Here is a 22,175-nt window from a genome sequence, read left to right on the forward strand (position 1 = left end):
TCCTGGTGATTATAACGTTCAAAGCCATAATTTGTCATAAAAAATGTTAACAATTTTACATCTGTGTATTTAATGTTTTTGTTCGGAAACACCTTAAATAGCACCATTTTGCGCTTTCAAATCCAAATTTTTCCGGGGGAGGACCCCCGGACCCCCCACTTTAGGCTCGGGGTCCGTGAATGACAGGGCTGTTGTGTAATCTGGCACCACCAATACTGAAGTCCTGCGCACGCCTATGCCGTAGAGATGGGTCGTTCCTGAACGATTCGTTCAAAAAGAACAAATCTTTGAGAGAACGAAATCTTGCGATTCGTTCGTGATGTAAAGAACCGGCTCTTTGAGAGCCGGTACCTTGAAAGATTCGGAAGAACGAAAACGCGGAGAGAACAAGATGAGAGAACCGGCCACGCGTCCGGTCTGATTCGTTCGTGAAATGATTCATGACGTCAGGAGTCTGAAGAATTAGTAATCACAGCGTGCGCATGTTCACAAGAGCAAACGATAACTGATCAAATAAAATAGGGTAACATTAAAAGTATCTATACCTGAAAATGTCAACTGTTAAGTAGTGGTTTAAATTTGCTTTTTCACATTCACATACACAAATTTGGAAATAAAAAACTAAAAAAAACCCGTATGATTTAAAAATAACAGAGAAAGTAACTAAAAATGTTCACACTTACCATTTTTGGGTTAATTAATGTACATCATTTGTTTCTCTTCATACTGAATCGCAGTAGTAGTATTAAATTTTTGTCTTTTTTCCCTCTAAATGTGTTGGTCTACATGTAAACATTTTACTGTCACTAGAGTGTAAATAGCCTATATATTAATATTTGTAACTTAAAAAGTAATAAAATATAAATAATCTTGTTTCATATACGCAACTGTGATTCACTGGCTACGGAAAGCAATGTTCAAATACAAAAACACGTACCTAATACTCTAAAGGATGAACGAGTTACGACACCTGATAAAAGAGCCAGATCCCATACACAGAAAAGAACGAATTGACCGAGATGAACGAATCATTTCACGGAACTGATCCAAAAGAACCGTTCTGCCCATCACTGTTGTACCGCGGGCAGTCCTCGCGACGAGGGAAGTGCGCGCCACGGGCTCCTGCCGGGACATGTCTGTGCCGGAAGTGTCGCGTTGCGCGGCAGATGGCAGATGGCAGCACCGTGCTGGTGTCCGCCCGGCCGTGAGCGAGTCATGTTACTGGCTGCTTCAATCTTTCCCACGAGCTTTTGTATTTTTATGACCCCCTTTTTTAAATATTTTGCCAGCGAAGATATAGAATTTATTTTTGAAGTGATAACGTCTTATAAGTAAATCGATGAACGCCGGCTGCACTCACGAAAAAAGCATGACTCATTGTCACGTTCCGCCTGAGCCGAGCGTGCAAGAACCGGCCAACCACCGTGCGAGAAAATCTTCTGTAATATCAAACAGGTTAAGGCGGGCTTTTTAAAAGCAGCAATTTAATCTTATGACGTTATCACGCAAAATTATCGTCCGTAAACCGACTTTACAGACAAACCCCCTTTTTAAATATCGGATAGGTGTAACTTAACTAAAAATTAAATTAATTATTTATCAAAAGAAATAAATTTTTGGACTATATTTGTAGGGCGAATCGAATCAATAAGTTATATCCCGTCGCTAACTTTATGTCTCTTATTTTTATTTATTTTTTGATAATTATTATAGAGTAGAGTTATTTCACTACATATTAGATTTAGATTTAATATGTATTTGGCCTATTAATTCCTCCCAGAAAACTGGAAAGAGAGGATAAATTCTGTTACTTCTGCTACACACATTTTATTGTACGAACGCCCTGAAGCTCCATTTTGCTTTACTGCAGGGAATGCTGCAGCTATAATGTTTGGTTTTAACGCCAGTCTTTTTTTTTTAAATATTTTTGAAGTTATAGTCACGTATAAAACGGATGCTCTTACAATTTCGCGCCGGGATATTAATTTTTTTAAAACTTTATAACAGGTTTTACTTCCTTTCAACTCGATTTGATTTTTTTCCCTTGTGAAAATGCGAAGCGGTGGAGGCCGTGGCTAAAAGTAGCGCGCGAGTGCAGGAGAAACCCGAGCGAGTTTTTTTTGCCCCGCCTCCCTGGACGTCGGTGGGCTGTGTCACGGCCCACCGAGCAAGTGTGCCCGGGTGGGCCAGCGGTGGGCCAGCGGCGGACAGCCGGCGCGGCGCAAGAAATGTGCTTCCAGACCGTGAAACTACCGCGCGCGATGCCAGTAATAAAATAAAAACCTTTCCGTGCAAAACTAATGATCAGTTTCGCAGGCGCTCACGTTTATCTGGAACGAGAGCACGAGTAAAAATAGAAAGGGAACGAGCGAAGAAATGTCGGTTAGAGTTCGCCAGTGGTGCGCAGCTCACCGTGTCTGCATTATTGTTGCTGTCGCCTCGCCTGGAGGGGCGTAAGCTCGGGCAAAATGTCAACGTTACCAACTTTTCGTAATAAATATATATATATTTTTTTTTTTGTTTCAGCCGCAATTGTTGGTGTACAGACTTAAAAAATAAAATTTGCGAACATTGTAACTCAATTGAAAACTTCAACTTCAAGTGCGTTTACAAAATTATTTTGTCCGAGCCATAAAAACAAATTGTTTCAAAAGTCAATTTCCTCATAGGTCTGCGACCGGCATTGCTAAGACCCTTGATTTTTTTTTAAAATTCGATCATTTGATAATTATATCTCTGATATACGTACTCCACGCTGAAAAGAATGCCAGAAAGTGTTTGTAGTATCATTGTAGTTCAATATAACTCACTTATTGTGTTTCTGCTGCTTTTGGCGTTCTGTTTTATAGAATTTGTTGCATTTATTTATTTTATTTATCGTCTTTATTGGTGGCGAAGTTAAGGCGGTACGTCTTTTCTTACACTTAACCACTTTTCTGCAATTACATAAAATAGTGGAATATTAAAAATTAAGCATGATATAAGCAGATGTTGACTAAATATTAAGAGAACAAATTAAAACTTTAACTTAATGTTCAAATATTAACTATTAGAAAAGATTCAACCATAACTAATCTTATTCAACGCACATCGCTTATTGCGTCGCGTGCGTTGCGAAATTATTTGGGCGCAAATGGATTACAGTAAGGGACAGTAAGGAGACCGCCCGGACGTACCGGCAGTTGATTGGTTTGTTGTGCCGAGAGCGCGTGGCAGTCGGGGAGAGAGCTGACCCCAGCTGCTTGCAGCCAGGCGAGGGTGAGTCAGTGGTCCGGCTACCTGCGTCTAACGGAGCCGTCCACTCCAGCCCCGAGGGAGGCTGTTCGTCGAGGATTGAGGCGTCATTGTTACCCCCGGGTCTCTATACATACCTGGCTCTCCTCCCCCTCCTCCTCCTTCACGTGGCGGCGAAAACACAATTTACGAGAGCGGCCCGGTGCACCACCTACGCTGTTAAAAAAAACACTGGGAACACGGACGGGACAAGGCATCCCTCCACCCGGAGCTGACATTTTTTTATTTGTCCCTCTCCTTTTTTTGACGTGACAACGTCTAATAAATCGATGAACGCCGGCTACACGCACGAAAAAGTGTCCCGTAAAGCACATTGTCCCGTTTCGCTGTGTCCCGTTACGCTCATTGTACTCTTGCGCCGCATCTAACTCTCTTCCACTCGATTGGAACAACCATCGATTAGACTTTTTCGAGGCACATTAAACTTGAAACACTCCCATTCGTTTCCTACTTTTCCTATCGTCGTCCTATCCTTAACAGAATAACACAGATTGGAAGAAGTTAAATAGCAAACATGCATAAAAGTTAGTGGATTTAATTTCACTCCTTCTTTGTATCCATACAAAATAGTGATAATTCAATAAAAATGCTTCAATTTTATTCATAAAAGTATGCAATCATTTCATCAATGTTTTGTTATGTTTAAACTATCGTCCGTAAACCGACTTTACAGACAACCTTTTTTTTTTGCATCCGTTTAAATTATATGTACAATTTAAAGGAAATTTTTTACCAAACCTCATATGATAATTGAATATGAATAAAATAAACATATTGGTGTATATTGTGTAGTTTGGTTTTTTGGTTGGCCTTTTATTTTACACTTTATATAGTCCACAATATTCATGGGCAAAGTCAATCTGGCCTGTGAAATGGTTTTGAAAACCCCTACAATTACATACAGCACGAAGTGTATTTTCTGCGTAGCTAGAATAGAATAACGTTTTTTTTCTCATTGCGTTTTAAGTACGGCATTATCGCATCTAATATTAACTGAGTTTGCACGCAACCTGGCGTAGGCGTAGTGCCTTAGTAGAAGTCTTTAGATTCGGTAGCATGGCGATGTGGAGTAACTAAAATTCGTGTGGCAGTGTTTTGTTTTGTTTAATTTTTTTTCCGGCCCGCCTAGATGATAATTTTATTTTATCCGGCCCTCCCCTTGAAATGTTTGCCCATGTCTGGTCTACAAGAACGTTTTCTGCCCTCTGTGCTATGTCCGTCCTTGTTTGGGTTGGGTAGTTTTCAGCAAGAAACCGCAGATTGAACTTAACAGTGTATTGCATTCCTGCTCGTGCGATCCAGATGGTTTGGGGGGGGGGACGGGGACGGAGGAAAGAGGGAGATTTTATTATTATTATTATTTTTACCGTAGCCAAATTTCACAGTCATTTTTTGCAAAACTAAAATTTAACTCTTCCCAGGTATTTTTTCTCTTTCGAGAAAGCTAAGCAAGCACCGGAACTGCGTGGTAGAAAAAAAAACGCATATTTGTTGAATTGCATTTGAGTGTTGTCAATAAGCATAATTTAATGAGATTAGGCCCAACTATTGTATGATCGATTATCTTTTCCATGGTTTGAAAAAAAAATATCACACTTCAATGAAGCATCAATTAATATTTAGAACCATCACGCCAGTTTTCGTATGTGCGAAAAAATAAACCATAGCCTCGTGTTGTACTTAGTTACAATATCTTTCTTGTGGTATTGCAAACTACTAATGGAATCTTTTTGTAAAAATCATAGAAAAAATGTTTTGACGTGATAACGTCTTATAAATCGATGAACGCCGGCTGCACGCACGAAATATCATTACTCATTGTCACGTTCCGCCTGAGCCGAGCGTGTAAGAACCGGCCAACCACCGTGCGAGAAAATCTTCTATAATATACAAACAGGTTGAGGCGGGCTTTTTAACTAATTGTTAGTGATTATATTTAAACAAATTATTTAAATTAAATTTGAAAAAACTGTAAATAATATTTGAAAATTAAAAAAAGTATGTAATCTTTCACCAATGATTTCTTTATGACGTTATCACGTAAAATTATCGTCCGTAAACCGACTTTACAGACAACCCTTTTTTCCCTTCTGCGAGGAGACGGAGCCTTGGAGCCCGCGGGCTGCCTGACGGCGTAGCGGTGCAGCGGCCTGGGGCAGTGGGTAGGGGCAGGGGGTGGGGACGGAGGCCCACACGTGCAGACGCTACCACCCCCACCCCGCACAAGGGAGCGGCCGCGCGGCCTGTCAGAGCCCGCTCCGCGCGGGATTACCGCCCGGAACTGACGCGTCACGTGGCCACTGGCTCTCAGGGTGTCCACAAGGGGAAAAAAATATTTCGTACCAACTTAGGCGAGAAAAAAGTACTAGATTTGAAAAAAAAAGTACAAAATTATAATTTGTTATGGTTTTAACAATTTAGGAAGGTATAATGAAATTGCAATGCTCAGCGAACTTTTAAATGCTTTTCGTAAACAGACCCCACTCGGGTATCTTGAGTTGTTTTTACAACGCGGTTTCAAAACTACTCCAGATATCCGAGTGGGGTCTGTTTACGAAAAGCATTCAAGAGTTCGCTGAGGTCCGACAAGTACTTTCGATTTTGGATTAAGTTTTTAAACTGTATTTTTAGAAGAGTTAAAATGGCTAAAACGCGTGTTTTCAGAGTAATTTTTAAGCGTAAATAACCAGTACAGATTCTTGAAAACACTTGAGGGACTTGCATTACACCTTTAACTTCATTTCTCCGCCATATAACGTTACGGTCCTGCTCAAATTTCACAGTTATCCTGTGACGACGAGAAGACTGCGCGCCAGCTCAGAGGAGACACCGCACTAGAAACACCAGCGAGCGTCGCGCTTATCATCCCGCCTCAATAACACATACACCCCTGACCTGGCGGGCCCCTTAAGGGGAGGAAATGATTTATTGCAGCATTCTAAGGATCACATTGATGCGCGACCAGCTCGCCACTGCGCCCTTGATCCGGCCCCACCACCAAGGGCGCCCATACCCGGGGGCAGGGGGGGGGGCCGTGGCCCCCCCCTAGCTTTCAGGGAAGGAAAAAAAATATAGTGTAGTCAGGTGTTTTACTTTAAAGAAAATTATTTAAATTCGGTATTATGTAGAAGTGGTTCAACACGAAGATATTATTGTATATCGTTTTTTACATGTCTACTTCATTTTTTATGTTAGTTGAAGCATTAGTTTCTGCTGCTGCGATATAAGGTGTTGTGAACAGGGAGAAAACGCTGTTCAAGCGCAACGCCCGTGGCGAGTCATTCCCCTTCGTAATACTGCCCAAGCTCACTCGATAACACAACGCAACAGATTTAGACAAGTCAGAGTTAGACGACGCGACAGTTGACATGTACTTGTAGACGGCGAAATGTTTTGCTACTTTTTCGTCATAATAATGTGTATGTTCACAAATAACATCTCAAAACAGATTTTTCAATAGTCTTTAGGTCTACAGTTTTATGCATCTGGTCTAGATTTAGTTTAGTGTATTCAGTCAGTAAAGATAACTTAAGTGTAAATAAATCAGTGAAAAGTGTAAAGATAAAAACCATTGTTATTATGTAGTGTTTCTTAGTTTTCCTCATTCGTCACACCCGCTCAGAATATTCACAAATTTTAAGGTAAGCTAACACCTTTAAAGTTACTCAAATAAGAATTATTGTTCAGAAAAGTCTACAACGTAAAATTTATGTTGGAATTTTGAATTTAGAGGAAAACCACTTTTTCCCCTTCAAAAGTGTTTAAAGGGATAAGGATTCCGCTACCTTCAGTAGACTCGGAAGCAATTTACACTGGAATCTCGATTTTACGTACGCTCACGGTCGCTTGGATTGCATTCGTAAAATCGTTATCTTCATAAAATTTTAAACACCCCACCCCGTGAAGATACATGTTATAATTTATTGAACGGAATATATATATAATATAAAATAGTAAAAACAATGACTGCCGTCTTCCCTCTACCCTCCCCTGCGTTCCCCTTATTTTTTTAGCATTCCACAACTTGCCTCATTGCACGAGTGATATAAAAGTGACATCACAGCGACTAAACACAGTTGCACCACGCATTGCATCATGTTAACTTTTGTGTGGTGACAGTAGGTTGTCCGACATGCCTTTCTTGGATATATTTCCTTTTCGTAAGACGCGTGCTACTAAAATAAATTTATATTTGAGTTTGCAAACTTGTCCACTCCTTGCCAGAGACGACTGAACACAGACGAGACTATCCAGGGTAGGGTTGATGAGCTGGAAGCATGGGCGCAAATCTGTAGGATTTCCAGGGGGGGCCCGTGAATTTAATTTAAGAATTTTGCGCTAGAGGTCAACCGAAACAAGTCTTCTCTGGATATTAAGCTCGTATGTTATACACTTTATTTTTACGTAAGTGATATTAACAATAAAGCAGAGCAACATATGTTTTAGTAATTATCAATTAATGACTATAGAAGTGATCTCTCAAACATGTTTGAATAATTTGCTAACCTAAATACATAAAATATCCATGAAAAAATCTATAAAAATAATATACGTGAATATAATGCAAATAGATAACACCCCACCCATACATTACCATTTTCCAAAAGTGTTTATTCTAATTTCAATTTAAAAATAAATGATTAAATTAAAATAAAACAAATATTTAAGGGGGGCTCCCATACAACAAACGTGAAAACAGAATAAAATTTCACAAATGATGTATTTCTGTTGCCGCTATAACACTGCGCCCTAAAAACCCAAAGCGCCACAGCTAATAAACGGATCAACATCAAATGAACGATCGAATCATATTAAAACTCTTAAAGACTATTTTATTTAGTAAAGGCATCAACCAGGTAAAAAAGAAAAAAAAAAATTAATGACACAAATGAAAAATCTCGGAGATAGAACTATGAAATTTATCCTACAGCTAATTGAACCACATACATTTCTCGGCTTATATTTAGTATAATCAGTATTTTGGCAGTGAATTATTTAGTTAAAATATGCCTCTTGATTAGTTATTAAAGAGACGCGTTTGCTTCCTTATTAACTTAAATACGGATGTGTAACGTTTAAATACTTCTTTCTCACTCTTACTTCTGTTTACTCGTGCAGTGTTGCAGTTATCAAATAACAAATGTTATAAAGTGATTATCGGCCATGAATTGTGAAAATTATCGTTTGATAATAAAAGGGGAGTGATTTTAAATTCCATATTGACGAGGAAAAAAATTATTCCATGTATATTCACATGTAACGTACAGAGCAGCTAGCCTTACAGAATGGAGATGAGCTAAAAAATTCCAGAAAATGGTATATAAGTTTCAGTTCGTAAATAAACTAAATTCTGCTATAATTACTGTTAAAGTATTAAGTTGTTTATTTACTGGAAAAAATAACGTTACATAATCACTTAAATAAAATATATATTACCTAAATAATAGTCACTACTTATAAAACAATCAAGCTTATCAGGTGAGAATCAGATTATGTTTTCCATTTCTTCCGCGTCACGAACTTATCCATGTTGATGTTTGCCAAGAAAGCAGAAGACTGGGGCACACGAGAGCAAAACCACTTTAAAAACAGACTACCTGAAACCTATAATACTGTCGTTTCAGATGACAAGGAGTGTGGGTAACAATAGGGAGGAAAAGCTAACGGAACCCTACCCTAGCTTCTTCCTTTGGAATGAACGTTTTCTGGGAATTAAGGGTTTCAAAGTTCTCACTGGAAAACTCCATACCATGGCTTTCGCAGAAGGGGTAGGGGAAAATAACTACGGAACTCGTAGGTAGGAATGCAAAGCATGTCAAAGTGTCTGTCGTCGTTGTAAATAATAATAATATATATAAATATATATAAATATATATAAAAATATATATAAATATATATATAAATAATATATATATGTTGTGTACACCATTAACTTTAAAATCACGAAGTGGGCCCCCCCAAGGAGGGGCCCATTAATTCCAGGGGGGGCCCGGGCCCCCCTGGCCCCCCCGGGATCTACGCCCATGGCTGGAAGAATTCCCTGCCTTGCATTTTTATGGACTTCACCTTATCATATTTATCAGTTAATCTTTAACAGATCGGCTTGAAAAATATTAATGAACGCACTTTTAGTAACATAATCGAGGAGAACAAGCACACAGTTCAGTGTACACCTGTATTGTTTCATAAAAGTGATCATAGGTAGGGATTGGAAAAATTCGCGGTTTCAATGACCACTAGGATATACTCCACGATTCTCTATGTACTCGGGCAAATATCACCTGGCTATTGGCTACCGACTCGGGACACCTGTTTATTGCGATTATTATGATTCGATACTTCTTTTGTTGAGTGTTTGCCATTGGCTCAGAGTCCTTCAGGTAAATTGCGGTCCAATCACTGACGCAGCATTAAGCTAAACGAGTTTGGATTCCAGCCTGTCTCGAAAGGAATCCACGAATATTTACGGTCTCTAATCATAGGCTTATTTGGTGAAGAAAAACGCTGCTCTGTAACGACAGACATCCATTAAAAACACAGTACATTTTAGTGCGAGAAGCCCTTGAATTTGTGATAGCCATAGGGAATTATTTGTTTGTATAGTAAGTTAAAAAAAGCTTAGTTAAAAACCCGCTCGTCACGTCTACTTGCTGCGTCACTTATACCATTTTTGAGCGTTTTTTACTGGGAAACCGATGCAGCGAAGGTAATGAATGCGACACATGTCAAGATAATGCCTAATGGCATGGGTTGCTGGATATTAGCGGAAAGGAGAGGAAGTAGCTAGGTACTCAATATCGTTTCTTTCTCTCACGCTTCACAAGGTTTCAAGCTCAGTTGCTATGCTCACGAGCTGGAAATGTTGGAATGGGTAAGGAATGTTGAGTATAGTTCATTTGCAGTAAAATTAATATTTTTACAGCCTTGACATAATTTTTCAATCGAAGAAATTTCGAACTTTGCGACAAATAGTGTACCTAGTCCATTTTTTTCTTTTCGATTTTGAGTTTGATGACGCAATAACGTATACAATATTCACTAACGGTAAATGGATGTAGTATTAGCTTAAAAATATGAATACGCTGTGCATTAAAATTAATATTTTTATATGTTTTCATAGTTTTTTAAATTTTTTATTAAATATATTTTGGTGTCAAATTTTCCGAATTTTAGATGGTTCCTGAAAAATGTATTCGTAAAATCGCGGCTTCGTTGAGTCCGGGCTCCGTAAAATCGAGGTTCTAATGTACTCTTAATTCTGAAGTTAAGTACTGAACATGTTATTTAAGGGTTTATCAGGGCCGTATTTACGCGCAGGCTATCTAGGCTGTAGCCTATGGGCCCGCACCACAAATGGGGGCCCGCACCACACGACACGAAAAAAAAATTATACTGCGACGTGGATCTTCTTATATTCTTAAAATATGCGTCGACATAGTGTCCAGTTGTTTTGTGTGGATTAATTGCGCCGAACTAAACTCTTCTGTGGAAAGCTGATATATGAGTTATGTCAGCATTTAGAAATTTTCGATTATTTTCATTGGTTTTGGTGTCACTTAATTCCTTAACCTCTAAATACTGTTTGGTTAAATTGTCTAGTTAAATAATAAACTAATTTTTTCTGCGCTTTTCTATCACTAAATAAACTTATAGTCCTCGACTACTGAATCCATCTGTGCTAATTCTAAATGATAAGCAATTATGATTCATATCTAAACATAGTAATATACATTTAATTGTGAAACAATTTTTGACTATAATTATAAGCGTAGTTCAGGTGTTACATTTAAAAACAACTGTTTTCTGACTGTGATAACATATTTAAATCGCTTCTCTCCCAAAGTTGAATCTTTTGACCAACACTTTTTAAACTTTATAATTATTTTAATTTAATTTGTACGCGACATTTATTTATGGGTAAAGAGAGCAATTAGTTGAAGGACTGTATTCTTGATATCCGTGTACCCGAGACGCTGCAAAAGTATAAGGACTGTATTCCTGCATTTTTGTTGCTAAAAATTCATTTGTTTCAATAAAATAGTTAATAATTAATTAATAAAGTAGCCAATATAGATTTTTTATGGCGAATGAGTACTGTAGTCTAGTATTTTAGTAACAGGACAAAAAATTTTAATAGGGTCAGAACTGGAACTATTTTATGGCTAGTAACAAGCCGCAGTTGTCTTCCAAAATATTAAAAATACTTCATACCCCTAAGTCTGGCCCCCCCCCTACAAATTATCATATGGGCGCCCTTGCCCACCACGGAGCGGGCGGTAACGAGGCGGTCTCGTGGTGGCGCGCCCCCGGCAACAAGATGGCGGCCGGCGCGCGGTGGCCCGTGGAGGCCCGTGGGGGCCCGGACCGGGATTGAATTACGCCCGTCGTTAATTCAAGTCGTGCGGGCGGCTCGTGACGGCCGCACGCGCAGTTCCCGTCACCGCCGGCCGCAGAGCAGCGGCGCGGCCAGAAGCGCAACTGCGCTGCGACGTCTCTAATGACCCGTTACAGTGCGACACGTTGCCCATTTTATGACCACTTTAAGAATACCCGGGGTTTGTCATTTTATTGCGTATTTTAAATACCTATTTATTCCAGAAAATGTCCAAAACCGAATCACAGCAAGGAAACAAGTCGGCTACTGTTTTAATAAACTTTGCCCTGCGCGAGGCTAGAAATTGGTTTCAACGCATTCTGGCGGACGTTTCGCAACCATCGATGCATTTTTTTTAATGGCAAAAAATACCAGAGACAGCAGCACTAGAAATATAACCGCATGTCTGATTTTCTCAAGCACATCTTAAGTTGATATTAGACCTTGTTAAAGAGTACGAGATGTATTCCAAGATAGTTTCGCCGTCAGTAAAGTTTCATTTGGCACGCAAACACTCTTGGTACGTCCCCGGTGATCGCAAGAGGGAATGTATTCGAACAAAATCAACGAAAAAAAAAGTGAGCTCTGCGCATGCGCGGAATTCGGGCAACAGATCGGCAACCAAAATCCGTTCCTAGCATAAGTAGAGACCGGAAAAATTCGCGGATTTATTTCGTGATAGGGCTGAAATTCAAACATGTGTACAATTCTGCTTGTTCTGCTATTGGCTCGCGGTTTAACTGGAGCTCTCTGGACCAATGAGAGACTATCGACCAAAGAAGCGTCGAATCACAAGCTACCCAGTGGAGACGCCTCACAATTTAGTACCCGATGAACACGCGTGTTTACTTGATAAATGCAGGGGATAATGGAGGCTGTCCTAGAGGTCATTGAATCCGCGAAATGTTTCCGGTCCCTAGCAATGAGCGACTGGTCGTGCAGGGTGCAGACCCCCAGCCCTGGATGTAGTGTGTCTGGTGCAGTGCCAGAGCGCGACCTTGGAGGTGCGTGGGGCCGGCCCCCGGGCTCCCACGGCGAGGCGCGCGAGGCGCTCATATTCTACGTGACCGCCGGCCGGGCATTACCGCCTGCCCCGGAGCTGCCAACCTCGCCTCTTCAAAGATTAGTTCCCCCGCCGCGTGGGAGTGTTTCCCTTCCGTCGCTCGCCGCTGTCCAAGCTTCGGATTCACTTGTCCAACTACAAGTTTCGATTTTTTTTCCTAATCTAACTAAAAACTAAGTGTGTTTGGGAGGGATCCGGGTTAGGGAGGGACCCAAGTGCGTCTCAGGACGAAGCCTATCACGCCTTAGTCATGCTGGGATTAGCCATGCTAGGAGGGGATTGGCCAGCCATGGCAGCGATTGTCGCCATGACTAGCTCCCCTCACTATTATCTCTATAGTCTAAACTACTAGTTAAGTTGGGCCCAGGTAAAACCTGCAAAGACACAGGGAAAACCCTGGGCACTTTCATGCGGGATGCAAGTTTGCATGCATTACGTGTAGGAAAGTACAGGAGACAGAGAGAGGATGGTCTGGATGAAGAGTTGGTCTGAGTAGAAAGAACTACAAGTGTCCGTGTTCTCTGACTGATGTCAACCTGCGGACCCAAGTGCCCCCCCCCCCCCCTACCCGGACCCACACGGTGTCTCTGGTTGGCGGGCGGCGCTGGTGCTACCCGCTGGTGCTACCCGCTGGTGCTACCTGTTGGTGCTACCCGGCGCACGAGAAGATCCGCTCGGGTACGCAAATATTTCCGAATTTAGGAAAAAAAAGAAAAAAAATATTAATAGCCAACATTATTGACCAATATTCACTTGGAACGTAAAACCAATTATGCTTGGGAAACAGTCCTAGCCCTGGCCGTGACGTACTGCCATTTACCGTCCCTGCCGTTTTGAAAACAGCCTCGACTACGCTGTATTCCTAAGGATCTCTGGAGAACCACAGGATCAAGTTGCAGCTAGTATCAAGTGAACACAAACACAGGGCGGCGCCTGATTGAAAAGCGCAACACAAATTTACGCAGTTGTGTTTATATTGCAGGTGATATTTCAGTTAATTTTACACCAACCTTTAACCTGAAAATATAATTTTTTCACATGTGGGTGAAGTAGTAGTATTCGACGTTTACATTATTCCCCCTCCCCCCATCTCAACCGCCCAACGACGTAATTAAAAAAAAAAAAAAACCTACGTACTGGCCCTAGCAGTACGGTCAATGTTCATTTAAACTGTACAATTTTATGTTGTCGCGCTATCATGAGATTTTCTTCAAACTTTTTTTTGACGTGATAACGTCTTATAAATCGATGAACGCCGGCTGCTCGCACGAAAAATTGTCACGTTCCGCCTGAGCCGAGCGTGCAAGAACCGGCCAACCACCGTGCGAGAAAATTTTCTATAATATCAAACAGGTTATGGCGGGCTCTTTAACTAATTTTTCGTGATTATATTTAAACAAATTATTTAAATTAAATTTGAAAAAAAAAACTGTAAATATATTTGAAAATTAAAAAGTATTGAATTTTTCATCAATGTTTTGTTATGACGTTATCACGTAAAATTATCGTCCGTAAACCGACTTTACAGACAAAAACCCGCCCCTTTTTTTTGTGTATGTGCCTGAATGACAGCCGAACTGGGAAATTCTTGCAGCCGGAAGTACTCGAATGTAGAAGTGAGTATCCTAATTGGGAAGCCTTATTTTCACAGACAAGAGGGCCAAATGCCCGATCGTGCATCTTGTTTTTTTTTTGTTCATTGTAAATAAATATGGCGGTGTTGATAAAAGGATCCTAATGGTCAATTAGGTTAGGTTAGTTACATTATAAATACTTTAAAACATAGTGGACGGTTGATTTGGTTAGGATAGCTACATCAAAGATACTGTGAAATCATGTAAACTTCGGGGAACTTCGGGTGTGGCTCTCTCGTCTGTCGAATTGCGTGTGCCATGGCTGGCCACACTGGTATACTGGTATGAGGCGTAGTTCCCCGGGAGCTCCTGGGGCGATAGGCCACTCGGCACACTGCTGTGTGGACAGTGGGCCTATCTCGCCGGTCCCGTCACGTGACGCGCTATCTCGCGGGGCGTAACGCGATCTGCTTCTCTCTGCTGACACGCGTCCAGCGTTGCGTGTCCTTGAAGAGGAGACGGTGACTTGCCTGGCAAGCATCCTCACTTATAAGGGGGAGAGATAGGAAGCACAGGATGCCATATTAGTTTCAACACAACGTTTCATCTTTCTGCATTGGTTATTCGACTTCAAGCCAGAGATCGCCTACCTGGGAACTCATACTGTGCGCAGAGCTTCAGAAAAAACATTGCGCTTTAAAATTCGCTCAAGATATCCGAGCTGTGTTTTTTTGGCGAAAATAATTTAAAAATACGCTGAAGGTGCATGAGTAGTCATGTTCCCGGATTTTGTTTTTTTAACTGTACTTTAAGAAAAGTGAAAATGGCTAAAACGCGTAAATTTAGCATGCAACTTTCGGTAAATATTCTTTGAAATCACCCAAGAGCCTTGTCTGTCGGCAGGTTTATCAGGCAATGGAGTCCAAGCTCGCTTATATTCACTTGCCATGTTAGATTTTTGATTTTCAGATAAAAGCAGATTTTAATGAAGAAATATTTTAAAATGAGCTCATAGAAACAATTTTGTATGCTTTCGCCAGCTGTGGAAATACAGAAATTAACTGCTATAGAGTGTCTCGTCCAGTTTGCAATGTACTATTTAATGGGCGTTCACTATCTCGTTCGAATGCACTATCTCCGCGATAAGCACTTCCCTTGTTTCGGTGTGCTCTGTTGCCGGAGCACAAAACTATAAACACAACTTTATAGTATGATTAAAACAATTTTAAGACGTACTTACATTTTTTTCTAATTTTGTAAAGGGATATTGGAGTGAGAACGTAGAAATACATTTTCTTGTATTATATATAAAACATAAAAAAATAATAATTTAACTCTAAGGAAGTGTAACGGGAAAAAAACGCCATCTCGGTTTCAAATTTTTTTCATTTAACGTTATTGCTACAAATAGTTTCTCTTGTTAAATATATGGTACTTATCCAAAAATTGATAGTTTTCTCTCAGATTGAATAAAACTATAATAATTCTGTCGAAACACAGTATTTGTTTGTCTTTCAAAATCAAAAAATAGAAAAAAAAAACTTATTTTAATAATTGGTGATATATAAAGTAAGAATAGTTATGTTAACAAACCGGGTTGTGTCACTTTGGCTATAGTGGTCGCCGTTTGCTCTCTACTGCAGGCTAAGAGTGTGGGGATACATCGTAGAACGTGACCATTACGCAATTCGTAGCAAAAGAAAAGTATTCGCGAGTACTCTCGTGATAACCAGAGGCCGGAAAAATTCGCGGATTCATTTCGTGATAGGCTGAAATTCAAACATGTGTACAATTCTGCTGGTTCTGCTATTGGCTCGCAGTTTAACTGGAGCTCTCTGGGCCAATGAGAGACTATCGACCAAAGAAGCGTCGAATCACAAGCTACCCAGTGGAGACGCCTCACAATTTAGTACCCAATGAACACGCGTGTATACTTGAGAAATGCAGAGGGTAATGGAGGCTATCCTAGAGGTCATTGAATCCGAGAATTTTCCCGATCCCTAGTGATAACAGACAAGTGGTTGCACGCATGTTGGAAACGAGCTGTGTTTACGGCGCGCCTGATTGCACCGCTCATGCATCGCGCAGTGAAGGCGGGTGGGAACTGGCCCAGATAAGCACGCGCACCTCGCCGTGTGAGCGGGGCGTGGTCGGTGAAAGGCGGTGGCTTTCACATCCGCCGCTCGCCGCTCCCCGGGGCCGTGGGGTCGCCCTTATCGCCCGGCGGCCCTGCCCCCCGCTCTCCTGTCTGAGTGTTACGTGCGCGTGAGACCACTCCTGTACTGGGACCGCCGCTGTTTGACGTGGGGAAGCCTTCTTTTCACAGACGAGAGACCCGAACTCCCGATCGTGCAACTTCGGTTTTTTTTTGTTCATTGTAACTCATTATAACGAATGGTCAATTAGGTTACGTTAGCTGCATTATAAATACTTTAAAACACTGTGGACGATTGATTTTGGTTAGGATAGCTACATTAAAGATACTGTGAAATCATGTAAACTGTTTCCTAGCGCTGGATAGCTACATATTAAAAAGGTATTCGCTAAGTAACCATAAAGTGATTTTACAGTATTTTTAATGTAGCTATACTTACCTAATATAACCAACCACCCACGATGTTTTAAAGTATTTATAATGTAGCTTACCTATCCTAATCGACCGCAAAATTTAATGCCACACCGGTTAATACAATGAGATAGAACGAAAAAAAAAGCGAGCATGAATTTAGGTGAACTTCGGGTGTGGCTCTCTCGTCTGTGAAATGAAGGCTTCCCGTTTGACGTGCTGGTGCGAGACACGAGCCCAGACGGAACTGTTTCATACAATTTAACGTACCTGCAATATATATATATATATATATATATATATATATATAAATATATTCATGTATAACTGTTATAATGGGGCAGGGGCACAAATATGTAAAATTTTCAAGGGGGTCCGCGGAAATTCCCGGGGAGGGAGGTAGGTTAAGAGAGAGAGAGAGAGAGAGAGAGAGAGAGAGAGAGAGAGAGAGAGAGAGAGAGAGAAAGAGTTAGTTCTGCGCGTGGGGGTTAACCAAGACGTTATCTCTGGATGCGGTGCTTGTATTTTTTGTATACTGCCCATATGTTGTATCTGCATACATGCAATAAGGAGAAAACTTTTAAAATATACAGAAAGTTTTCCATAGGACATAGTTTGGACATACCCGTTTCACAGTCAACGCGGGATCTACGCCCATGACAGGATACCTACTCTGCTAGTCGAATCACTAATTACTAATATTGTTCTATATATGTAAACTACTGTGGTTTGAAAGAATTTCTAATTGGCTATTTTGTTGTTCTGCCTACTTTTTTTTTGATAATTAATAGTTTATTATTGAAATGTTTTTACTATCATGATGAATTTAGTTTTATTACTAGATTTTAATGTATTACTAATAAATGATTGGTTTGACGTACAGGAAGTTTAATTAATTATTAACCTTAGTTCCAATGTTGGCACTACAGTTGATGCTTCAGTCGACTTGCGTGTCGAGCCGGGTTAGAATCCCGGGAGGGCCGGACCGGTGCCGTCACGCGAGAAGCTCTGGTGATGTGTGTGTGAGGTGGTGGGTGTGGTTGTGTGGTCGCAGGTGGTTCTGCCACTTCGACGACGACAACTACGTGAACGTGCCGCGGCTGGTGCGCCTGCTGGGCCGCTACAACCCGCAGCTCGACTGGTACCTGGGCAAGCCCAGCATCCGCGCGCCGCTGCAGATCCTCGACCGCGACGACTCCGGCGTGAGTAGCCCCCATCGGCCGCGCGCTCTGTGGTGCTCTAGTGCACTCCGTCCCGGTGCACTTGGTCCCGGTGCGCTGAGTCCCGGTGCACTTAATTCTGTTATACTAAGAATTATATATGTCTGTTAATATTTATATTGAAATTGATAGAAAATTTACCACTACTGTACTAAGATTAGTGATATTTTCCAATGTTATTATTTATTTGATCTCTTCTTAAGTTATTTGTAGAGACTGGAAAAATTCGCGGATTCATTCGACGATAAGCTAGAAGTCAAATACATATACCTTTTAGGTGACTTTGCTGTTGGCTTACTGTTCATCTGGACGAATCTCAAACAATTATAATTGGATCGAATCACAGACAGACCAGCTGAGACGACTTACAAGTCAGCAGCCAATGAACTGGCGTTATTTGGCCGAGTGTACAGGAAAATGTGCAGTCAATCCTGAAGGCCATTGAAACCGCAAATTTTTCCGGTCTCTAGTTATTTGTCGTTATTTAATAAGTGCTTGTGTAGGTTTTCTTGTAACATTACTGTACATATAAAGAATAATGCGAATTTTGAAAATTTATAACTTACAAAATGTGAAACATTCCAAACTATTATATGTTGAAAAAATAATTTTGCCTCCAATATCCACTGATTGATTAGTTTTTTTTTATAAATATGAGCACCAAGTTTATGTTTTTAAACGCCCTTAAGGCAATAAAAACATGCCTCTACATTTTTTTCAAATTTTTTGATATCGGCAGCTGTATTTTGTCGTATTCATCCTCAGAAATAAACTTGCCACATTCACTTTTCTGATGCATGTGGTTCACGTGATCATACACAGAGGGTAGCACGGTAGATTGCTATAGTCATTTATTTTGGTTTTTCTCGAGAGATTCATACAAAATTAAGAGCTTAATGTAAATATATCTGTGGAGTTATGGAAGAGAGGGTTAAGTCAAACACATCATATTTTAAGAGAGGTGGAAGAAAGTCAAGGATTATTTGAAGGATATGCCTTTTGACACTTTATATGGTTTGTAGTTTTGTGTTGCCTGTATAAGATATCAATAATTAATAATATAACGACAAATATTTGATCGTGAAAATAATATTAGACTTTCTTCCACCTCTCTTAAAATTTAATGTTTTTGACTTAACCCTCTATTCCATAACACCACAGATATATTAACGGAATTCTATAGTTTTTTTTAACTAAACGAAGAGTTTGATATATATTTTGACCAAAACAATTATTTTCATTCCTACACACATTTTATAATTTTATTTAATTTTTCGGGTAATTCATTTCCCGTTTCAAAGCAACTTAACGGAAAACAAACTAAACAAAAGAGTGCTCAAGGCGAATTAATATAAACATACAGTTAGAACGTGTTTTTAGAAATAATTATTTTCCGCGCGATTTTACAGTTTGTTTATATGTACCTACTCATACATTGTTCTTAACGTCATATCCGCTCCGACGCATCAGACATACATGACTGCATTGAACTGCGGTGCTTCCGTTAGGCCTGTTCCACAATGACACGGAAACGGAACAGACGGAAACGGAGACGAAAACGGAGAATTGTTCCGTTCCGTCCGTATTTTTCTCGTTCTACAATACACGGACCCGTAAGAAATCTTGGCCAATAAGAAAGAGCGAGCGTGACGTAACTGAAAACTACGAGTATCAAGTGAGCTACCTGTTAAATCGAAATGTATGGTTGTTAACTTGGTAATGTAAGTCGATTTTTTTTTTTGCGTTGTGGCGGTGGTAAAGTAGTCCTTCTCCGTATTCTCATATATATCAGGTATATCTTTAACCATGAAAATTAAATGTTCATCAAAATTCGTCATGATGAAACCCACGTGCACAATTCAAATTTCAAAACAAAACTTGTTTTGTTGTTCACGCATAAAAAAGTAGTCGAAAATACGGGAACCAACATTAGTCAAAACTAATATCTTAATTAACATGAACGCGCAACTGTAGCTTGACAACTGCAGTGAATAAATAACGTGCTCCTATTGGTCTAACGGAGTAACGTAAACGGAAGACTTCAGCACTGCTGAGCAGGTCCGTGCGGGTCCGTCTCCGTTTGCGTGCTATTGTAGAGGCTCTGTTCCGTGAAACCCGTCTTCGTGTCAGTGTTCCGTCTCCGTTTCCGTGTTCCGTCTCCGTTTCCGTGTCATTGTGGAACAGGCCTTAGAGAACAACATTTTAAACAGCCTCTCAATAAATATTTGTCTCAGGTTTCCCGTCGAGTTAGCTGTGTCACGTAGGAGTTAAAATAACATATAAAAAAAAAACGTGATAACGGTTCAAAATCTTGACTTCTACTTCTTCTGCCTTCCATTGCTACCCAGTTTTTTTTTTTTATAATTAGTTTCGAGACGGATGGATTCGCGGGAAATCGGTTAGCTGGGTTTAGCGCTCGAGCGGCCGTCACGCAGGCGAACTGCTGGAAAAGCAACCAGTGGCGACATCTGTCCGCGAGACGCCGAACCCGCTCCGAGCCGCGCTGCTGTAGTGCCTTTGAATATATATATACTGTATAGAAGTCGCCAGCCCAGGTTAGAGGTGGGTTGTTACAGCAATTTTCCGTTTCTGTTCCAACCTGATACTGATACAGCATTGTACCATGTTACAAGTCTCTGATACTTCTGTATCAGACGGTCCCAGGAGGCAACAAAGCTCCGCGTACGCAGACCGTGCGACCGGAAGGAGAATCTGATACATTATTTATCACGCCTGGTAATTCTCTACCTCTGATACTCTCATACCCGCCTGATACAGCCAGTATCAATCAGTTCAACATTCTCTGCAGTTCGTCCTGGCCGTGTATCACCATGTTGCGGGCTGTCATGCTTGTAGTTAGTATCATTATAGTGAAATAAGGAATTGATAAGTGCACGAAAAAGACTTCATTTGTGTGGAATTTTTTCACGGAAAATAATGAGTTTGCTAATTGTAATTTGTGTAAACAAAAACTGAGTTATAAATCATCGACTAATCTGAAGAAACATTTGAAACGTAAACATTGATATAGTATGCTCACTAATGTACCTATCTGTTTTTTTATTTTTTATTTTTGATAAAATCGTGAATTTTTAATGTATAAAAACACTAGTTACTAATTGTTTTCGAAAAAAGAAAGTCCATATGTTGATTACATCTGTTATTAGTGTCAACTGAGAATTTATTTGCATTTTCATAGCTGTTAGGTGCACAAATATAAATATTATATCTTGTATTAATGTACTTTTTAATATTAAAATTTCATTAGTTTTATTATTGAACGAGACGGTGCACGCACTGCGCACTGAGCGTACTTTGAAGTAGGACAATAAACAAAACGACTTGTAACCAGGGCTGCCACTCTGATATTCATGAAAAACCTAGATAACCTACAAAAAAACCCAGACACATGGGTAAAAAACCCAGATGCGTCTAAAATGCTATCGTCGAAAATGTTTGCGTACTAATTCAAAAATATAAACATAACTGGTTTTAATATAAAACAATTAATTACCTTACAAGACTGAAAACGGTTAAATACAACCAATGCAAGAAAATTACACTGCAGCAAAATGGCTGTATAAGTAATTCTTGGACCAGCACATATCATAAAAAAACCTACAAATATATACATGACAAAACAAACACCATCACTGCATTCTTTAAACCGGTAATTGTTTTTATAAAACTGCATCATGTACGTTAGTCTTTATTCAGAGTCTGATTCTACAAGATTGGTTTGAAGGTTAATTGTTGCATTGGTTTTGTGTTCTGCAAGCCTCTTTGAAGAATGTGTCTAATTTAATATTCGACTTAGCTTCTTGAAAACTAGTTTTGTGTTTATATGTATTTTTGTGAGTGAAACACATAGACTTGTTTGCATTTATCAAACAGATATTGCAACAGATACAGTAGCTACTACCTTTATTATTGTTTTAGGTATAAAAATAGTTAAAATTATAAAAAACCTAGAATTGTTGGAATTCATTATTTAAAAACCCAGAAACCCAAACACCATTGGAAAAACCCAGATCTGGGTGGAAAAACCCATGAGTGGCAGCCCTGCTTGTAACAATATCGCTTT

At 40.0% G+C, this 22,175-nt stretch overlaps 1 protein-coding gene across 2 annotated transcripts in view; it reads left to right on the forward strand.

The window, feature by feature from the left end:
• Positions 1–22,175, forward strand: part of LOC134532540 (fringe glycosyltransferase) — a 124,323-nt gene that overhangs the window by 60,543 nt on the left and 41,605 nt on the right. For both annotated transcript variants that reach the window (XM_063369036.1, XM_063369038.1), the window contains exon 6: positions 17,926–18,073. In XM_063369036.1, coding sequence (XP_063225106.1) covers positions 17,926–18,073 — 148 coding nt within the window. The remainder of the gene's footprint in view (positions 1–17,925; positions 18,074–22,175) is intronic.

The sequence above is a fragment of the Bacillus rossius genome, chromosome 6 (assembly GCF_032445375.1).
Source record: "Bacillus rossius redtenbacheri isolate Brsri chromosome 6, Brsri_v3, whole genome shotgun sequence".
In the NCBI taxonomy this organism is placed as follows: domain Eukaryota; kingdom Metazoa; phylum Arthropoda; class Insecta; order Phasmatodea; family Bacillidae; genus Bacillus; species Bacillus rossius.